The sequence below is a fragment of the Daldinia vernicosa genome (assembly GCF_022497035.1).
Source record: "Daldinia vernicosa strain CBS 139.73 unplaced genomic scaffold F5Y00scaffold_12, whole genome shotgun sequence".
NCBI lineage: Eukaryota > Fungi > Ascomycota > Sordariomycetes > Xylariales > Hypoxylaceae > Daldinia > Daldinia vernicosa.
In genome coordinates this window covers 584,457-600,661 of record NW_025953928.1, presented here as the reverse complement: position 1 = coordinate 600,661, position 16,205 = coordinate 584,457, and the positions used below count along the sequence as shown (strand labels likewise).

At 48.8% G+C, this 16,205-nt stretch overlaps 3 protein-coding genes across 3 annotated transcripts; 2 read left to right on the top strand and 1 right to left on the bottom strand.

Annotated features, from left to right (window-relative positions):
- The first annotated feature begins 1,858 nt into the window (after positions 1–1,858).
- Positions 1,859–7,107, top strand: F5Y00DRAFT_24938 (uncharacterized protein). The gene is made up of 3 exons (XM_048009584.1): positions 1,859–2,777; positions 2,834–6,765; positions 6,822–7,107. The coding sequence occupies exons 1-3, from the start codon at positions 2,205–2,207 to the stop codon at positions 6,934–6,936; spliced, it is 4,620 nt and encodes a 1,539-aa protein (XP_047866962.1). The 5' UTR covers positions 1,859–2,204; the 3' UTR covers positions 6,937–7,107.
- A 1,368-nt stretch (positions 7,108–8,475) lies between these two features.
- On the bottom strand, positions 8,476–13,562 carry F5Y00DRAFT_24931 (uncharacterized protein). Its single transcript, XM_048009575.1, has 5 exons — positions 13,068–13,562; positions 12,896–12,999; positions 11,849–12,842; positions 10,504–11,795; positions 8,476–10,450 (listed from the first exon to the last, which is right to left on the bottom strand). The coding sequence occupies exons 1-5, from the start codon at positions 13,360–13,362 to the stop codon at positions 8,687–8,689; spliced, it is 4,449 nt and encodes a 1,482-aa protein (XP_047866961.1). The 5' UTR covers positions 13,363–13,562; the 3' UTR covers positions 8,476–8,686.
- A 294-nt stretch (positions 13,563–13,856) lies between these two features.
- F5Y00DRAFT_231528 (uncharacterized protein) lies at positions 13,857–16,057 on the top strand. The gene has a single exon (XM_048007030.1). The coding sequence runs from the start codon at positions 13,947–13,949 to the stop codon at positions 15,867–15,869; it is 1,923 nt and encodes a 640-aa protein (XP_047866960.1). The 5' UTR covers positions 13,857–13,946; the 3' UTR covers positions 15,870–16,057.
- The last annotated feature ends 148 nt before the right edge of the window (positions 16,058–16,205 follow it).

Genomic DNA, 16,205 nt, shown 5'->3' with positions numbered 1-16,205 from the left:
GAATATATCTGGGGCATCTTTCGTAACGGAGTTATCGACTCGGGTTGCCAGTTCTGGAAATGTTACCTAACACATGCAATTCCAGACGCCACCCAAATTCATATTTCCCATTTCCTATGTAGGTGGGACGATTCGTTCTAGGGCGCCTCTTACAGCTCCGACGGGAGAGCGAAACGACCGACTAGCGTATCGTTAAGCACCGAGCATGAGTCTGTGGAATGATCCGACAAAAAAAATTTACTTTTGTCTACGCCCCATCGGAAGAGGGAAGGGATAGAGTTTCGCCAAGAAGCTGGAAATTCCTAAAATGAAGAAACTTGGATATATTTTGCTTAACTACCTAAGGTAGAGGGTGAAGTAAGAACATCGAAATTGACGGAGTAAGAAACAAAGAGAGAGAAGGGGGGAAAAGGGCAATATAGATCCAATCAAGGTTAGGCAAATGTAATAAATGAAGCATATGAGAAGGGTAGGTAGGTAATATAGTGTAATTGTTCGTGCTTGCCAATACAAAATGTATTGGTGGATAGGTAAAGGTAGTGGATAAGTTGGAGTCAAACCCTAAGAGCCAACATTCTTAACGGAAGGAACGTCAATACTAGTTGGTACGTATACAACTTGTTAGTGGCTTAAAGAGGCTTTTTTTTTCTCCATATTCTTTCTCCAATATAATGTTTATAGTACCTAGGTACCTCTAAGTGATCCAAGATAAAGGAGGCAAGTGGCCATGCAAGAAATCAAGAAGTCATAATACAATGAACTAATGATGCTAAATTACAAACCAATACATGGTCAAGGTTCGGATTTAGGAGACAAGGTCATAGATGCGACGCATCTTTCTACTGGCAAAACCAGTTTACCGCAGATATCCACCGTATCTCAGTGGAAGTACTTCATCTCAGTTCCACTGTCGAAGGCAAATATAAAAGTACAAAACTACAAAAAAATCAAACAAAAAGAATTCTAGGTTACAATCCAACCCATGTTATTTTATACAGTCGCTCTTTTTCTTTATTACAATTGTTATTATTTATAAAAAAAAAACACATGATGGTACAGGTGTATTTGTGTGATGTGTCAGGGATAGAAATATGGATGTATAAAACTGTTAAAAGCGAGTCCGCTTTGGAGTTGAGGGGTTACCTCTTGATGATTAGGTACAGTAACTACGGAAAATATCGAGTCGAGAAATAAAAGTACCGAGATAGTGTATTTTAAGTGTTGTGGTACATACCTAATCCGATAATTTTTAAAAGTGGGTCGATCTTACAGTGTCTGTGCGTGTCGTTGGTTCAATCTCCAGGTGCCCATTGCCCCATTGCCCCATTAGCGTGCCTACTTGTTACTACCTGAAGTGCCCCAGGGTTGATGTGTAGTGCGTACCTAGTACCTAACTTAAAGGTTGTGTGCGGTAAGAGAGAGACCCAGTCGCAAACCCAAGCCAGTTTTCTTTACCCTTCCCAAAAAATTCCCATCATAATTTTTTTTTACTCTCCTGCACCACCTTTTTGATCATAGATCAACCACGCAACCTCAGGAAGAGATTACACTTCTGAAGGTTGTTATTTTCTCCTCCTTGAAATCCCCATCGAGGACGGAATTTTCTTGCATTCTCTGTATTTCTTTACAGGGAATCCATCTCCTCTCAATTAATTATCTCTCCGCAACAAGATAGATCGACTTGGAGTCCGCGCGCCCGTGCCCGTAACCTCAAAAGTTAGACCAAACCTATCTTCGTTGTTACCTCTCGTCTTAATCCCAACAGGATTCTATTTATTTCACCAAGACGCTCTTTTCTACCATTCTGCTGATAGATACCCCGTTTCGCCTTCACCTTTTTTTTTTTTTCATCATTCTCACGGACAGACCCGGGCTTTGCCATCGACGCTTGCGTTTCTGTTCTCGTCAGAAAGAAAAAAAAAAGGCGACGACCAAACACGCACACCTTAATTTAATTGACGAAATTCCAACTCGCCCAAGCGGGATCGTCATTCACTTCTACGATTGACTACATCATCTGCCCCTGCAGTTTTCAAATCGGATTTGATATTCGAATACCTTCCCTCGACTACCTGCTTTGCGATCGCGTCTCTTTCTAGCAGCTAAGCGCCAAAGAAAGACCTTCGATTCACAACGCAGAGAGCTAAGAACGAGTCCTCAAGTATACAAATTGCAGCTCTCGTAGCCTCAATACATTGTTACTTATGACTTCGCCTAACCAAGGGTCGGCGTCTAACAACTCCACGACACCGTCGTACGCTTCTGCCGCCGGCACAGCAAAAAAGCCATCTGCGACGCCGGTGGTTGCTCCCGGCTCGAACGCACCTGTTGTTGCGGCTGGAACCTCTGGATCTGCGCCGCACCATGCTAAGTCGTCTTCGATATCGCCTATGAACGGCCGACCGAACATCATGCCGGCCATCCCAACTGTTCCTCCTGTCGCACACGGCACATCGAATGCTAACGGAATTGCTGACCACAGCCGAAAGAGCTCCGTAACTATAAGCGCGAACGGACCTAACCACTATTCCACCAACGGTGGTACCGCAGGAGGCAAGGCGAACATCAAATTCGGATTTCAAGAGTCACCTGCTGTGCATCACAGCTCTCCTCAGACTGGATCGGCTCCTATCCCTATCCCTGATAGCACCAATCCTCGTGTAACCTCTCCTCAGAACTCACCTTCTCCTATCCCGCAGCCTTCTGCTAGCGGCGGACGACCCCCCTCGGGAACTGCCCAACAGGGTATGACCTTTGGTAGTTTCTCGGATAACGACGTAAGTATTTACCGTCTATGGCAACATGAATTCCCATAACTAACCAGCATCCACAGCGTTCTCATATACGAGCTACCTCCGTCTCGCAGGACCCGAACTCTTTGGGATCGCAGCACTCCCCTCACATGAGACGAGGCTCGAATGTTAGCGACATGAGCAATCAAGGTCCTCCTCACATGGGCCGGGGCGGCTTCCAGTCCGCAGGTCGCGGTCGAGGGTTCAACAACTCATTCAACCACCAGCAACCTATGGGATACCCCCCCAACTCCTATAATCGAGGCCCACAGAATTCGGGACGAGGTGGCGTAGCACCTAACTTTGGAAATTCTCGCCAGCAACAGTTCGGCACTCCTCCACCGCAACATCGCAGTCCGGCACTCCCACCAGCGATGCCGCACCACCCTCAGAATATGCCTCCGGGCGGCATGCCATTTTTCTACCCTCCCGCTCCTATGGGCCAAGGACAAGTACCACAAGTAAAGCACCCCCATCCATTCCCTCCCCTCAACCAAGATCGTTCATATCTCAAAGTCGGCAAAAGAAGGGGAAACCGTCGCGAGATCGAGAGGTTCTCGAATCACCGACGGTCGGACTCTTCTTCTTACGACAATGAGCATCACGACTTCAGTCAGAAGTCCCGACGCTATAGTAAGCGTTCGGATCAGCGATTCGCCGCAGATAGTTCACGGTATCGTGGAATTGCTCCGTTTGATAAGGCAGAGGGGCCATACACTGGAGAAGTCCCAGTCATCCCCTTGCAACAGCCTTTTCCCATTGCTTCATACCCGCCAAATCCAGCAAGAATTGATTTGTCACCCGAGAGCGGCAATTTTGACAGGTTACTAACCAGCGTACAACAACAGAACTACTATCCCCAGTATGACCCCCGACCAGGCATGCACGTCCCTTCATACCCAGTATATCCAATAATGCACGGAGGCCAGTCTCCCATACCCGCTTACCAGGCGCCTTTCACCCCAGGCCCGTACAATGCCCCAGGAGGGCAACCGATGTCTCGTAACTCTTCACAGGTATCTATAGATCATCGACCCGCATCGAGTACTGGTCAAAACCAGGCGCCGCTCGTCGCCCAAGGCACTCCTCAGTCCCAACCTGCGCAGATCAAACCCGCAGTAGTCTCTTCCCCCCAATTCAACCGTCCGCCTAAAAAGAGCATGGCTATCACGATCAAAAATGCAGCTGGTGAGCCGGTCGACTTGAGCAAAATAAAAGTACCAGCTTCGCCCGCTCCGAGCCATCAACAATCCAAGACGCCACCAGTTGTTTCTTCCACCCCCCCGCCTCCTTCGAAATCAGCGACGCCAAGAACTGCTACGCCTGCTCATTCGCGAGCCGAAAGTGTAAGCAACTCCAAGACGGCCGAAGAAGTGCGGAATGAATTCAAGGAGAAGATGAAGCAGGCCGCCAGTGCAGACAAGGCCAAGGAGGAGGAAGCGGCCAAGGCGGCCGCCGAGAAGGCCAAAGAAGAAGAGCGCCTGAAGGCTGAGCAAAAGGCTCAGGAAGAGGCCAAGGCCGCTGAAGAGGCAAAGGCACGACAAGAAGCTGAGGAGAAGGAGAAGGCCGAACGTGAAGCGGCGAAGACGGCTCCTAAGAAAGAGGAGCCTCCCAAGGTTACAGACGAGCCCGATGATGAGGAGCTAGAACGTATTATCCGTGAGATGGAAGAAGAGGACGCCAAGCGCGAAAAGGAGGAAGAGGAGCGCCGTGTTAAATACGAAGCCGAGAAAGCCGCCAAGAAGAAGGCCGAGGAAGAGGCACGGTTGGCGAACGCTGCTGAGAATGATCGTAAACTTCGTGAAGCCGAGGCTGAAATGGAACGGCTCGAAGAGGAGCGAGAACGTCGGCGGGCTCAAGAAAACTCCAACGCATCTGTCCAGGACCTCATCCAGCAGTTAGCTGGGGGCGAGACAAAGAAGACAGATGCACCTTCGACGAGCGATGCTACTGCGAAATTGGCCAATCTTTCCCTCGACGAGAAGCCTCCAGCTGCTGCGAGTGCTAAACCTACGCAAGGTGGACGTGGCCCTAAGCCGGCTGCCCTTAATCTTGCTCCTATTAACACCAAGTCCGTTGAGCCTGCTCAACCTAGCGCTGCGCTTCAGTCTCTTAAGACAGCTAGGCTTCTGGGTTCTAGTTCCATCAGGGCCGATCTTTATCCCGCAGGAATCCAATCCCCTAACCCTGCTTTGAATGCTGCGGTGGCAAAGAAGGGAACATCATTCAAGTATGATTCCGCCTTTTTAATGCAATTCCAAAAGGTCTTTACGGAGCAGCCTTCCGTTGATTTCCACCAACAAGTCAAGACCCTTATTGGCGATAGCGACAGCGGCCGGTCTGGGTCTGCTCGAACACCAGCCGGTCTATCTAGCCGACAGCCTTCAAGGCCTGGGGCCCCCGGTGCAACAACCTTCGGCTCCTTCTTCGCTGATGGCCGGACCTTACCTCCTGGAACGACATCCGCTCAGCGATTCGGAATGAGCTCCGAGAAGTCGATGTCACGACCAGCAATGAATGCCATCGGTAGCTTCCGCGGACCATTCCCTGGTGGTAACCAAATGGGCCGACAGCCGTCTAGTTCTAACATGAGCATGCCTCATTCCCCACGACAGGGAAGTCGTCGGAATGCTAGCAAACAAGGAGGCACTTTCAATGCTAAGGTGGAAGCTCAGGCGGCTAAGACTATGCCTCTCACCCAGGGTCTGAAGATAGAAGCTCTCTCCACTTCGTCGACCGGCTGGAAGCCAAGTAGCATTGGTAAAGCTGCACAACCTGCTGCCCCTGGCCAGGTTGCACAAGGCGCGCTGCTTGATCCTTCTATGGTTCAACGTAAGGTCAAGGCTGCTTTGAACAAGATGACGCCTGAGAATTTCGACAAGATTTCGGACCAGATCCTCACGATTGCTGGACAGTCTAAGGACGAGACCGACGGCAGAACCCTGCGTCAAGTTATCCAGCTTACTTTCGAGAAGGCTACCGACGAGGCCCACTGGGCGTCGATGTATGCTAAATTCTGCAAGAGGATGTTAGAAACAATGAGCCCGGACATCAGGGACGAGAGCATAAAAGACAGGACTGGGCAGGTCGTTAGTGGTGGCGCACTGTTCCGAAAGTACCTCCTTAACCGATGTCAAGAAGAATTCGAACGCGGATGGAAGGTTTCGCTGCCGAAGCCGGAGGAAGGACAGGACAAAAAGGCGAACGAGGCCGCTCTACTCTCTGACGAGTACTACATTGCCGCAGCTGCCAAACGTCGCGGACTTGGATTGGTTCAGTTCATCGGTGAACTGTACAAATTGGGTATGCTCACTGAGCGCATCATGCACGAATGTGTTAAGAAATTGGTTGACCACCCTGGCGTTCCTGATGACGCCGAGGTTGAATCTCTTTCCAAGCTACTGCGAACTATCGGAGCTAACTTGGATGCCACGGACAAGGGTCGGGTCATGATGGATGCTTACTTTGGTAGAATCCAGGGCATGATTGACCTTCCCGATCTACCTAGTCGTCTTAAGTTCATGCTCATGGACGTTGTCGATCTGAGAAAGGCCAACTGGGTGTCCAAGGAAGCTAACAAGGGCCCCAAGACTCTTGAGGAAGTTCGCGCTGAAGCTGAGGCGGCAGCAGCGCAGAAGGCTGCCGAGGCTGCACGAAGCAACCAACGAGGCAGTGGAGGCCCTGGACGAGCACAATTAGGCCGTGGTGACGCTAGAAACTTCTCTGGCTATGCGCAACAGGCGCAAAATCAGGTCGGTATGGACGACCTGCGTCGTCTGAAGGGTGGTGCAAACCGTACCTCAAGCTCCAACCTCACGCTGGGACCTATGTCGATGCTCAACTCTCGTAGCAATAGCGGCCGTCGCTTGGGCCCTGGTGGTTCACTAAGTAGAGGAGCAGAGGATTCCGGTGCCTCCTCCAGGACTGGAACTCCTCCGGTAAGAGAGGCGCAAAGCAGCACCAATTCGTTTGGGTAAGTTTCCATCGTCTGTCAAATTGGGTTATAAAATTGCTAACTTGACTGCCCAGTCTACTTGCCAACATGGACTCGGAGAATCCAGCATCGCCCCCATCTACCGCGGCGTCGCCTGCTCTCACTAAGGTGGTTCCGGATAACGCAGCTGCATCCAAGGGAAGCAGTTAGACTCCGTTTTCTATGGCCATAGAAACGTCTTGCATTTACGGTTGCATCGTTGTGCATAGACTAGGACACGGCTTATTGCGTTGCATTTACGGGGGTTTCTAAAATGTGTCTCCAAAAGTTTCAGGTTTTCTTTACATTATGATACCTCGCGCCCAATAGACTTTACCCTCCCACGACCTGTCACCATAAAGACGACGTCCCCCGTGATCTTTCTTCACTTCTTTCCCGTAAAATTGTGTTTCATTACATTTCTCCTGCCTCTACTGGCAAGAAACAATCATGGGGGGTTGTTTGACAGGAATCTTTTTTTTTCCTTTTCACCATACGAGCCACGTTCTAGCACTACGGCAATGATGGTCGTCTCGCCAGGGGCAGCGAATGAAGACAAACGAAAGCGATATGGACGACGGGCGCCCGGTCGAGGAGGTAGTAGGGCATCGAAAGCGTGGTTATCCACCGACTTTTGGGGTTAGGTTGCGCAAACGCGGATCCGGTCGTTAGGGGTCTGGCAAGACGGCGGAAACCAACGGAATTGGTTGTGTATTCTTGATTGCATTTGGAATTTTTGGTCACGGTTGACCACTGGCTGTTCCTTGCTGGGTGCTTTCGTTTGCGAGACATGCGAAAAGGGGCGTGAGGGAGGAGGGAGGGTCGCGGACGGTTGCTAGAGGGTTGCTCGGCGCTGTGGCTGCATGACGACAGTCGATACGGCATACGTAGAGGCGTAATGAGTACCTGACGGACGCGGACAGTACACATTATATAGGGGGGAGGGAAGCGGTCTTCTTACTCCTCCCTAGACGCCATTCTTAATCTTTAGACAGCAAGCCAGTGACAGCCGCAAAAATTGATATACTGAGTAAACTTGTTATGCTTTTTCGACCTGGACGTGATAGAAGTGATTTTGCTTAATGTTACTTGAATATACTCTTAGCTTTAGGGTAGCTTTAGGGTATTTTTGCGTAGAGCTTCGGTAGTTGATTAATACATGCAGTGTTGCGTTTTTCTTTGATTATAATTCTTCGCTATGGTGAAGTTAGGTATATATTTATTACGGGACCAAAAAATCAATAAGAAGATAATGTTCTCGGGAACCAGAACACCTTTCAAAGGCCTGCAAGGCTTGAATATATACACATCTGAGATGATGCCTGACGCAGGTACCGAGTCATGTAGGTGACTGGCCGAGCCAGACGACTACGTGACTCCTGACCGTAACAATATTATTGGAGGATCCGAAGGGGTCTACCCCTGAGCAGTAGTTATGGGAAGGGTGCTCTACAATTACGATTCTATTAATCTAGTTATCAGATTCTTAAGGTGCTGGTATATATGTAAATAAAAACTGATCGACGCCTCGCAGAAAATAACAAGCAAGTCAAGAGATAACTAACATATTGTCGTGGATACACACTATTTCTTAAGTGGTGGTGCATACATACATACGGTTTAGTTTGCTGGCTCTACATCAGATAGCCAGTTGTTGTTATTCATCCTGGGAAATCAATCAACCAACCAATCACAACAAAGACAAGCAGATCCTGAAGGATATTTAGATTGATTCATTATAAACCATTAGCTACATGCAGTATTCAACTAGACTACCTAAAACAAGCACATGGACCCAAACCGGATCCCATACCAGAACGCCAGCCGCTATTATGTAGGTACCTATAGAGCCCCGAACAAGCCTCATTCCGTCGTACGTACCTAACCTGACCTATTCACTTACTTACTACCCCTTGGCAGCCTAAACAGCAGCGAACCCTAGCTTCCCGAACAGCGTATCCATCGCCACCCACTGGCGACCGCACTTATCGAGGTACTTGTCGACGACGCTCTTGACCGTGCCAAAGCGAACGCGGTTGTGTTCCGCAAGAGCGAGGACCCTCTCTTTCTCGGCGGCATTCAAGCTGCCGGCGTTACCTTGCCCGCCTAGACCGGTGGCGCCGGAGCTTGCTTTGGCGCGGGCCTTCTCCACGTCCCATAGAGACGCGAAGTAGACGAGCTGGTTGTAGATGTCGCGCTCGCCGTACTCGTAACGCATGCGGCCGAGGCAACCCGACGCCAGGCCTTTCGGACCCATACACCGCGTGCCGTAGACCGACATCTGGCGCGTGCGGTTGCCGCACGATGCGTCGTCGCACACGAGCCAGGCCTCGTAGTATCGCGCCGTCTCGTTGCGGATCGCCCGCTCGACCTGTGCCACGATGCTAAGGTTGGGGATGAGCGCCGAACACGACGGACACGTGACACCTTGTGGCGTGACGCGGTTTTCGGATTGCTCTGAGGACAGCAGGCCTTCGAAGGGCGCTGAGGCCTTGCACTTCCGGCAGCGTAGTGAGAGGCGGGCACAGTCGCGGAAGCGGACATCGTCGGGGATCTGGGATTCTAGCGGGTGGATTTCATGATCGTTGGATCCTGACTGATTGAAGGTCGAGTTGCTCGTATAACGGCGAATGTCGAGACCTAATTGCTCGGCGAGCTGGGAAGTTGATGTTCCGGTAATATTGGCGCAGAGACGTTCAACAGGTGGGAATATCTGCTTGCCGATATACCACTCGACGTCCACCTTGAGGCCGGAATCGGGCTTCATTACATCTTGCGGCGTGTACGCGCGCTTGGCAACAGGCTCGCTTGACTTACTGTCTCCGGTAACGACGTACGAGATGACGTCTCCACGACGGACAGGCTTGCCTCGTGCCATTTCCCGAAGAGCAACCTGGACCTGTGGCATCGTATCCGCATTCGGATATTCCTTTGGCGCCTTGCCTAGCTGTGTATAGATGATGTATTTCGGGACGGGAACAGCGTACTCTCGCATCTTGCCCGCGACCTCGCGTAGATACTCGTGTATGCGTTGGACTGAGACTTCGGTCTCGTCGCCAGATAGGATTTCGTTAAGAAGACGGGACGAAATCTCCTTCGACAGAGCACAGTATTCTCTGCGTTTCATGTCGAGACCCTTAACTTCCATCTTCTCGATATACTTACCACCAGGTACTTCTACGAGGTTGATAGCCGCATACTTCTTTTTGGCCTGTAGCAAGATACGTCTAAATACGTTGTCAATATCGATCTCCAAGAGGCGATATCGCTCGTTAACGGCCTTCTTGAACTCCTGGCCAACCTTGAGTGCATCCGCGACCGATTCCACGTTAGCGTTGATCATGACGGAATCGGTATCACCATAAATAACTTGGAGTGATTTCGACTCGGCGAGTTCTTTGGTACTTCGAAGGATCTCACGGCCTTTGTAGGTCGTAAGGATGGCAAGAGGTCTTGCATAGAAGCGAGATTTGGTGTATCCTAGACAACCGTACATAGAATTGGCTGTCAACTTCAAAGCAAGCTGTTTAATATCCCATGTGGCAAGCTGCTCAGTTGTAGCGTTCTTATCCTTCATGAGCGATTTGACCGACCGTCGTCGACTAACGAGAGTGGCGATCAGTCTTGGCAATATGCCTTGCTCCTGTTGCGTCGGTACCTCCGGTACAGCATCATCATCATCCGACTACCTCGAGCATTAGCACATTACCCATGTTAATATAAAATAGGCAGACTTACAAGTGAACTCCGGTCGACTGTTGTAAAGCAGATGTTGAACTCCTGGATGATGGAAGGATAAAGGGAGTTGAAATCCATAACCAATACGAATTTGTCGTATAGCCCCCTTTCTGGCTCGAAAACAAGACCACCCTTGTATTTATCCTTCTTTTTACTATCTGTAGCTTCCTCTTCATTGTTCTCTTCTTCAGCTTTAGGCCGTCCCTTGAAAAACTGCTTGTCAGGGCAAATATACTTATTGCGATGGAATTCATGCAATAAAATGTACTCGTTGCGTTCGGCTCGAGTTCCTGTTAAAGTTCGGGCCCACGAATTTCCTGCTAAATTCGTCAAGACCTTCGTCAAAGGCAGCATCTGCGTACCCAAGGCTAGCGCGGCGATGAAATATGTATCTGCTTCCATATGAGTTATGTAGTCCATTAAGCCTGACTTGTCCGATGCCCATGTCTTCAGAGCAGCCTCGTTATCGAAATCTCGTCTATGGACATCGCCACCGAGGTAGAGACTGCACATCTCTGTCAAACTCCAGGACTGGCACTTGTACATGACAGACTTGCCAGCATCATTGGCAAGGTCACACAAGAGACGACCAGCCATAAGCTGGCGTTCCGCAAATACATTGCCACCCGTTTTCCCTATGGATGTTGGCCATGTTGTTCTGCGTAATCGCCCAAGCCGCGACCACTGGGGTGTCTTCTTCTCGTGTAATCGATTCAACAGAATACTATAGTCGACACCTTCTAGTTGGTGACCAAGAATTACATCTGGATCGATAAGATCGATTTGTGCTAAGAAGAAAGACAGTATCTCTGACTCCTGTTTCACTAGTTTCACGAGTGCTTTCTTCCTGCTCATCGCTAATTTATCGAAACCAAGGGGAAATGCTGATCCATTCGGCCTCATCAACGTGAACGTCCTTGAAGGGAGCTTCTCGGCAGGTGTAGTATCACTAAGCAAGACATTCTCATAGATACGAGCGCTTATCGCAAGTATCTCCTGCTTGTTGTCTTTGGCGTTGGAAACGGTCCGCATAACAATACTCATGAGAGTCAATGGAGGTGCGTCCAGGTTATCGGAATCGCTCATGGGGGCGATCGTATCAGGATCATTGACAAGGACCTCGAGTTTGGCATGAGAAGCGTTCTTGATAGCACCGAAGTCGGCATCTTTTATCTTGAGCCAACATGGCCCCATGATGTTCTTCCATAACACAAACTGCTCAAACAATGCGGTATTGGTACCAAAAACATGCGAGAAGGTCTCGCCAACTATCTCAGGGTTGATTTGCGGCTCTAGTCGATATTAGTGTACGTTCGCATAGAAAAGAGACGTCAAGTAAACTTACTTGTGTAAGGATATAATAATTTTAGGTACTGCGCTTCCTTCGGGATGCCAGGGAGCTCAAAAGCATATTTCCTGGTAGAGGGCTTTATCTTATGGATATCGACTTTCATTTTAGTCATGATATCGTCTACTTCCGAGTAGACATCCGTCATTTCTATTTCTTCGCTTGTATCCTGTCCGTTCTTTTGACGATATTGGCGAGGTAGAAAGTACAACTTCCTCAAAATATTGTCAACCTTGATAAAGCAGCTCACATAAGCATTCGTTTTCTTGTTCAAGACTTTTCCGAATAAGCAGAGCGAGCCATTGACTTCCGTATAGTCGGTCCAGAACATATTGAGACTACCGTCCTCCTCGATAGCATCTTTATAATCAATTTTGCCGATGCTTCGAGTTTCAGCGGGAGAGCTGCTGACGACATTCAGCTTATTTGTGAGATCATTCCACGATGATGAATCAATATCGGGCTCGGCAGCTTTCGTTGGAGACGAGCTAGCAGGCGTAGGGTACGGCTCAGGTTTGACCAGCTTTTTGATAGGTCGAGATGCAGATAAGTTTACGCTGGCGGCGTTTATTGTTCCAGCATGAGAAACCTCCATCATATCTTCGTCTTCTTCTTCCACGGGCTCGACCTTGATTTGGGCCTTTCGCGCGGCAACCTTTGCAGTAGGAGACGAAGGAACAGGAGCAGAGTCACTCATAAGTACGTCATCCGCTGGTGGCAGGAAATCGTCATCGTCCATAGTTGGGAGGAATGCATCGTCGTCAACGGAAACTTCTTGTGCCTGAGGCGCAGGCGATGAGCGTTCCTCACTTAGTCTCGCCTTCTTTGTGACCGGTTGTCTATTTCCCCGGACGGGCGATAGAGCACGAGCTCGGCGTCGTTCGGGGGATCGATGTCGCTTCGGGGCCCGCGATACTGGAGCAGGTACGTTTGCATCAACCTCGCCTAGTAGGTCCGCCAAGAACCTTTCATCGTCTTCGGTTTTTACGACCTAACCAAAATCAGTCCCGTACGATTACATCCAGACCAAAGATCAGGTTATACCTTGGGTTTTTGTTGGGTAGTGGTCTGACCCTTCATGAAATATTCGCTGATGTCGCGGTCATTAGCGTCCCGTTTTGCCTTTTCCTCATCGCGCTTCTTCTTATCTAGCATAGTGTAAGTATACAAGCGTATATAAATAATATAGATCATATGGGTTTTGGTTCTTTAATACCTGACTTGCGAGGCTTCCCTCCTAGCAATGTGTCGTCTTCACTCTCAGATTCATATGTATGTACTCGGTCCCATTCCTCTCTTCCATCGTCAGCGTAACCCTCGCCATTGTCGTCGACGACGAAGTCATCTTGGTTCAGACGGTCGCGAACAATCTTTTTGTACTGATTTTCGTCGACTTCCTCGTATAGATCTTGATCTTCTTGTACCTCGTAAGAGTCGTAAGCCTTCTTACCAGCAGCGCGCAGAGCTTTTAGCTCGGCAAGCTTGCTACGCTTGTTGAGCGACTTGGACATTTTGATAAGGGGGGGGGGAAGACAGAGCGTAAGATATATGCTACAAGGAATAAATCATGTCCAAATTGAAAGAGGAAGAAATGTGTAGACAGTGTTTGTTTGTATTGTATTCTGTATGTATTGTGTGTAAATGTGTGTTAAATGTGGAGGTACGAAGTAAATCAACTGGATCCATTTGGTATCAATTAACGGTATGTGCCTTAGGTAATTTTAAGGGATCTTTCCACTTTAGGGAGAGACGCGACGCGAGCCACCATTTATAAAACGCGTTTTCGCGAATCCTTGTCAGACTAATTTACAAATGTTCGGAGTGGCTGAGTGGCTGGATCTTAGCTTACCTAAGGTAATGAACCCCTCGCTACATACATGTAGGTACGTACCTTAGATACTCGGGTACTGGCGGGGTACTACATGTATGTAGGTAGACGTCACAGTATGGAATTTAACCTAATTATCGATAAGGATAACAACCCGCATCTAATTAAGTTGTTTTTCGCATACCATCAACTTTTTATGTTCCAAGTCCATTAAGACGCCCGCTCTTCTCACATAGTGCCCTCACGGCACTTGTAAAGCGAGTAATTATGTTTACTTGCAAATCATGTACGAGAAAGGCTTTCTCTGCATTAATCAATCATACGTTCCGCCTGCAAAATACCCTTGCGACGGTACGACCGATATACACGCCCGCTTTATCCCGTCGACATAGAAAATATACAACAACCACTGCGCCGGCCAACGCTTCTCAGCAAGACACATACCAGGAAGATGCGAGGAGAAAACATGCCATCTCTCCACAGGAATGGGCCGCCCAGAAACAGTTGCAGTATCTAAAGGATCCGCTGCACATTCAAGATTATGTCAGGAAGACGTTGGCGAGAGGCAATTTTGATGATGCTATGCTGATCACAAAAAAAGCCAGCAAGGACACAGCGGTGACGGTCAGTTGGAATCACTTGATCGATTATTTAATGCAAAGAGGTAGACTTCATGCCGGAATCAAGTTGTACAATGAGATGAAGAAGGTTGGCCAACTTCCAAACGCTCAAACGTATACGATTATATTCAATGGATGCGCCATCTCGGCTCATCCAAAACTAGCCGTATCGGAGGCCATTAGAATCTACAACAATATGTTAACTAATAACCGCATAACACCCAACACGATCCATTTGAACGCTGTTCTCAAAGTCTGTGCAAATGCCGAAGATATCGAGTCGTTATTCACTATCGTTCAAACCGCCAACCAAGGTATCAGAGCACCAAACAACCTGACATATACAATCATCTTAAATGCCTTACGACGCAAGGTTCAAAGGCGCCAGTACGGTCCTGCCGAAGAGGTCGATACTCCCGAGATTACAAGAGCAAAGGAGCAAACAATTCAACGATCCAGAGCCATATGGGAAGAAGTCATATCGAAGTGGAGGGCTGGTTCTATTATTATCGATGAAGAATTAGTCTGCGCCATGGGATGGATTCTGTTAATGGGTGACTATCATGATGCCACATCTATAGAAGATTTACTCGAGCAAACAATGATGATCCCAAAGGATGATATGGCCGCGATCCGTGAGAAATCCAAGGAAGAGGCCGGTCGTAGCGGAAATGATATAGACGCGAAGCCAGCTACCTCGGTTGACGGCCGCAAAATCAAGGCCCCCGGCGCCCCTGAAGTTAGCCACGCACTTCCAGGAAACAACTCTCTTTCTTTAATTCTTGCCTCCCTCGCGAAGACCAGGAAGACGGCAAGAGCGCGGCGATATTGGGATCACTTCACTGAAAAGCATCATGTTGTACCCGATGCCAATAACTACCATCACATGCTCCTGGCCCTACGTGAAGGGAAGAACAGTGGCCAAACCGTTATGTATCTGTGGGATATGCCTGCTGAAATTATCCTTGCTAAGAACTTCCGTACAGCTATGAACACTTGCCTACGAGACAGGCGGAACCCCGGTGCCTTTGACAACGCCACCGAGGTTTTACAAATTATGCTAGCCAAGCTTAAGATTCCAGATCCGATAACTTTGCGCAACTATCTTCGTGTAGCTTATGCCCGCAAGGCGTATTTTCTCGGTCGGTTCAAACATAATGTGGATGCCGCAGCGATGGCGTGGAACAAGCAGATTGCTACAGCTCTCAAGAATCTCTGGAAACCGTATCTGATCATTGCAAGGCAGTATGAGGAGAATGGGCCGGAATCAAATGAGAAACGAGAGCTTGTGGCCCTGGCACGAAAGATGATCGGCGCTAGCGATAGTGTCGTATCGAGCAATGTGCTACTCCCACGCGAACAGAAAGAAATTGAAGCGAGACGAAATAGTCTAAATAGGCTCGTTGTCCGCCATTTCGAGCAGATGCAAGAAATGTATCCTGGATTCCGACAGGACGAGAATACTAAGGAAGAGGACGGCGAGGGCGAAGACGGTGAAGATCATACACATACGCCCTGGAAATATCCTCAGAGTAAACCACTAATTCAACGCATATGGACATCAGATTAGGAAACCGGCCGCTACTAGGAGCTGGCAGTTATCTGTACCTTTCCCTCGATTCTATGTATAATAAATATTACAATCGTACATTTACGGACCATGAGGCTAAAATACCCCTTTCTATAGAACATGGAACATATTTACTTAAAGTATATATCAGGTACTACCTATCTTGCAAATGCTATCGTATAAACAAATCAATAAGGGCAACTATAACTCGCCCCCTGTTCGATTCAGGTTACTCTAAATGATAGACTCGAGTAATTCATCTCGCAGCCGCCCGTACTTCTTACGTCCGCACCTGCAGCGAAGGTATATAGGTATATCAGAGAGGTAGGTGCTCAT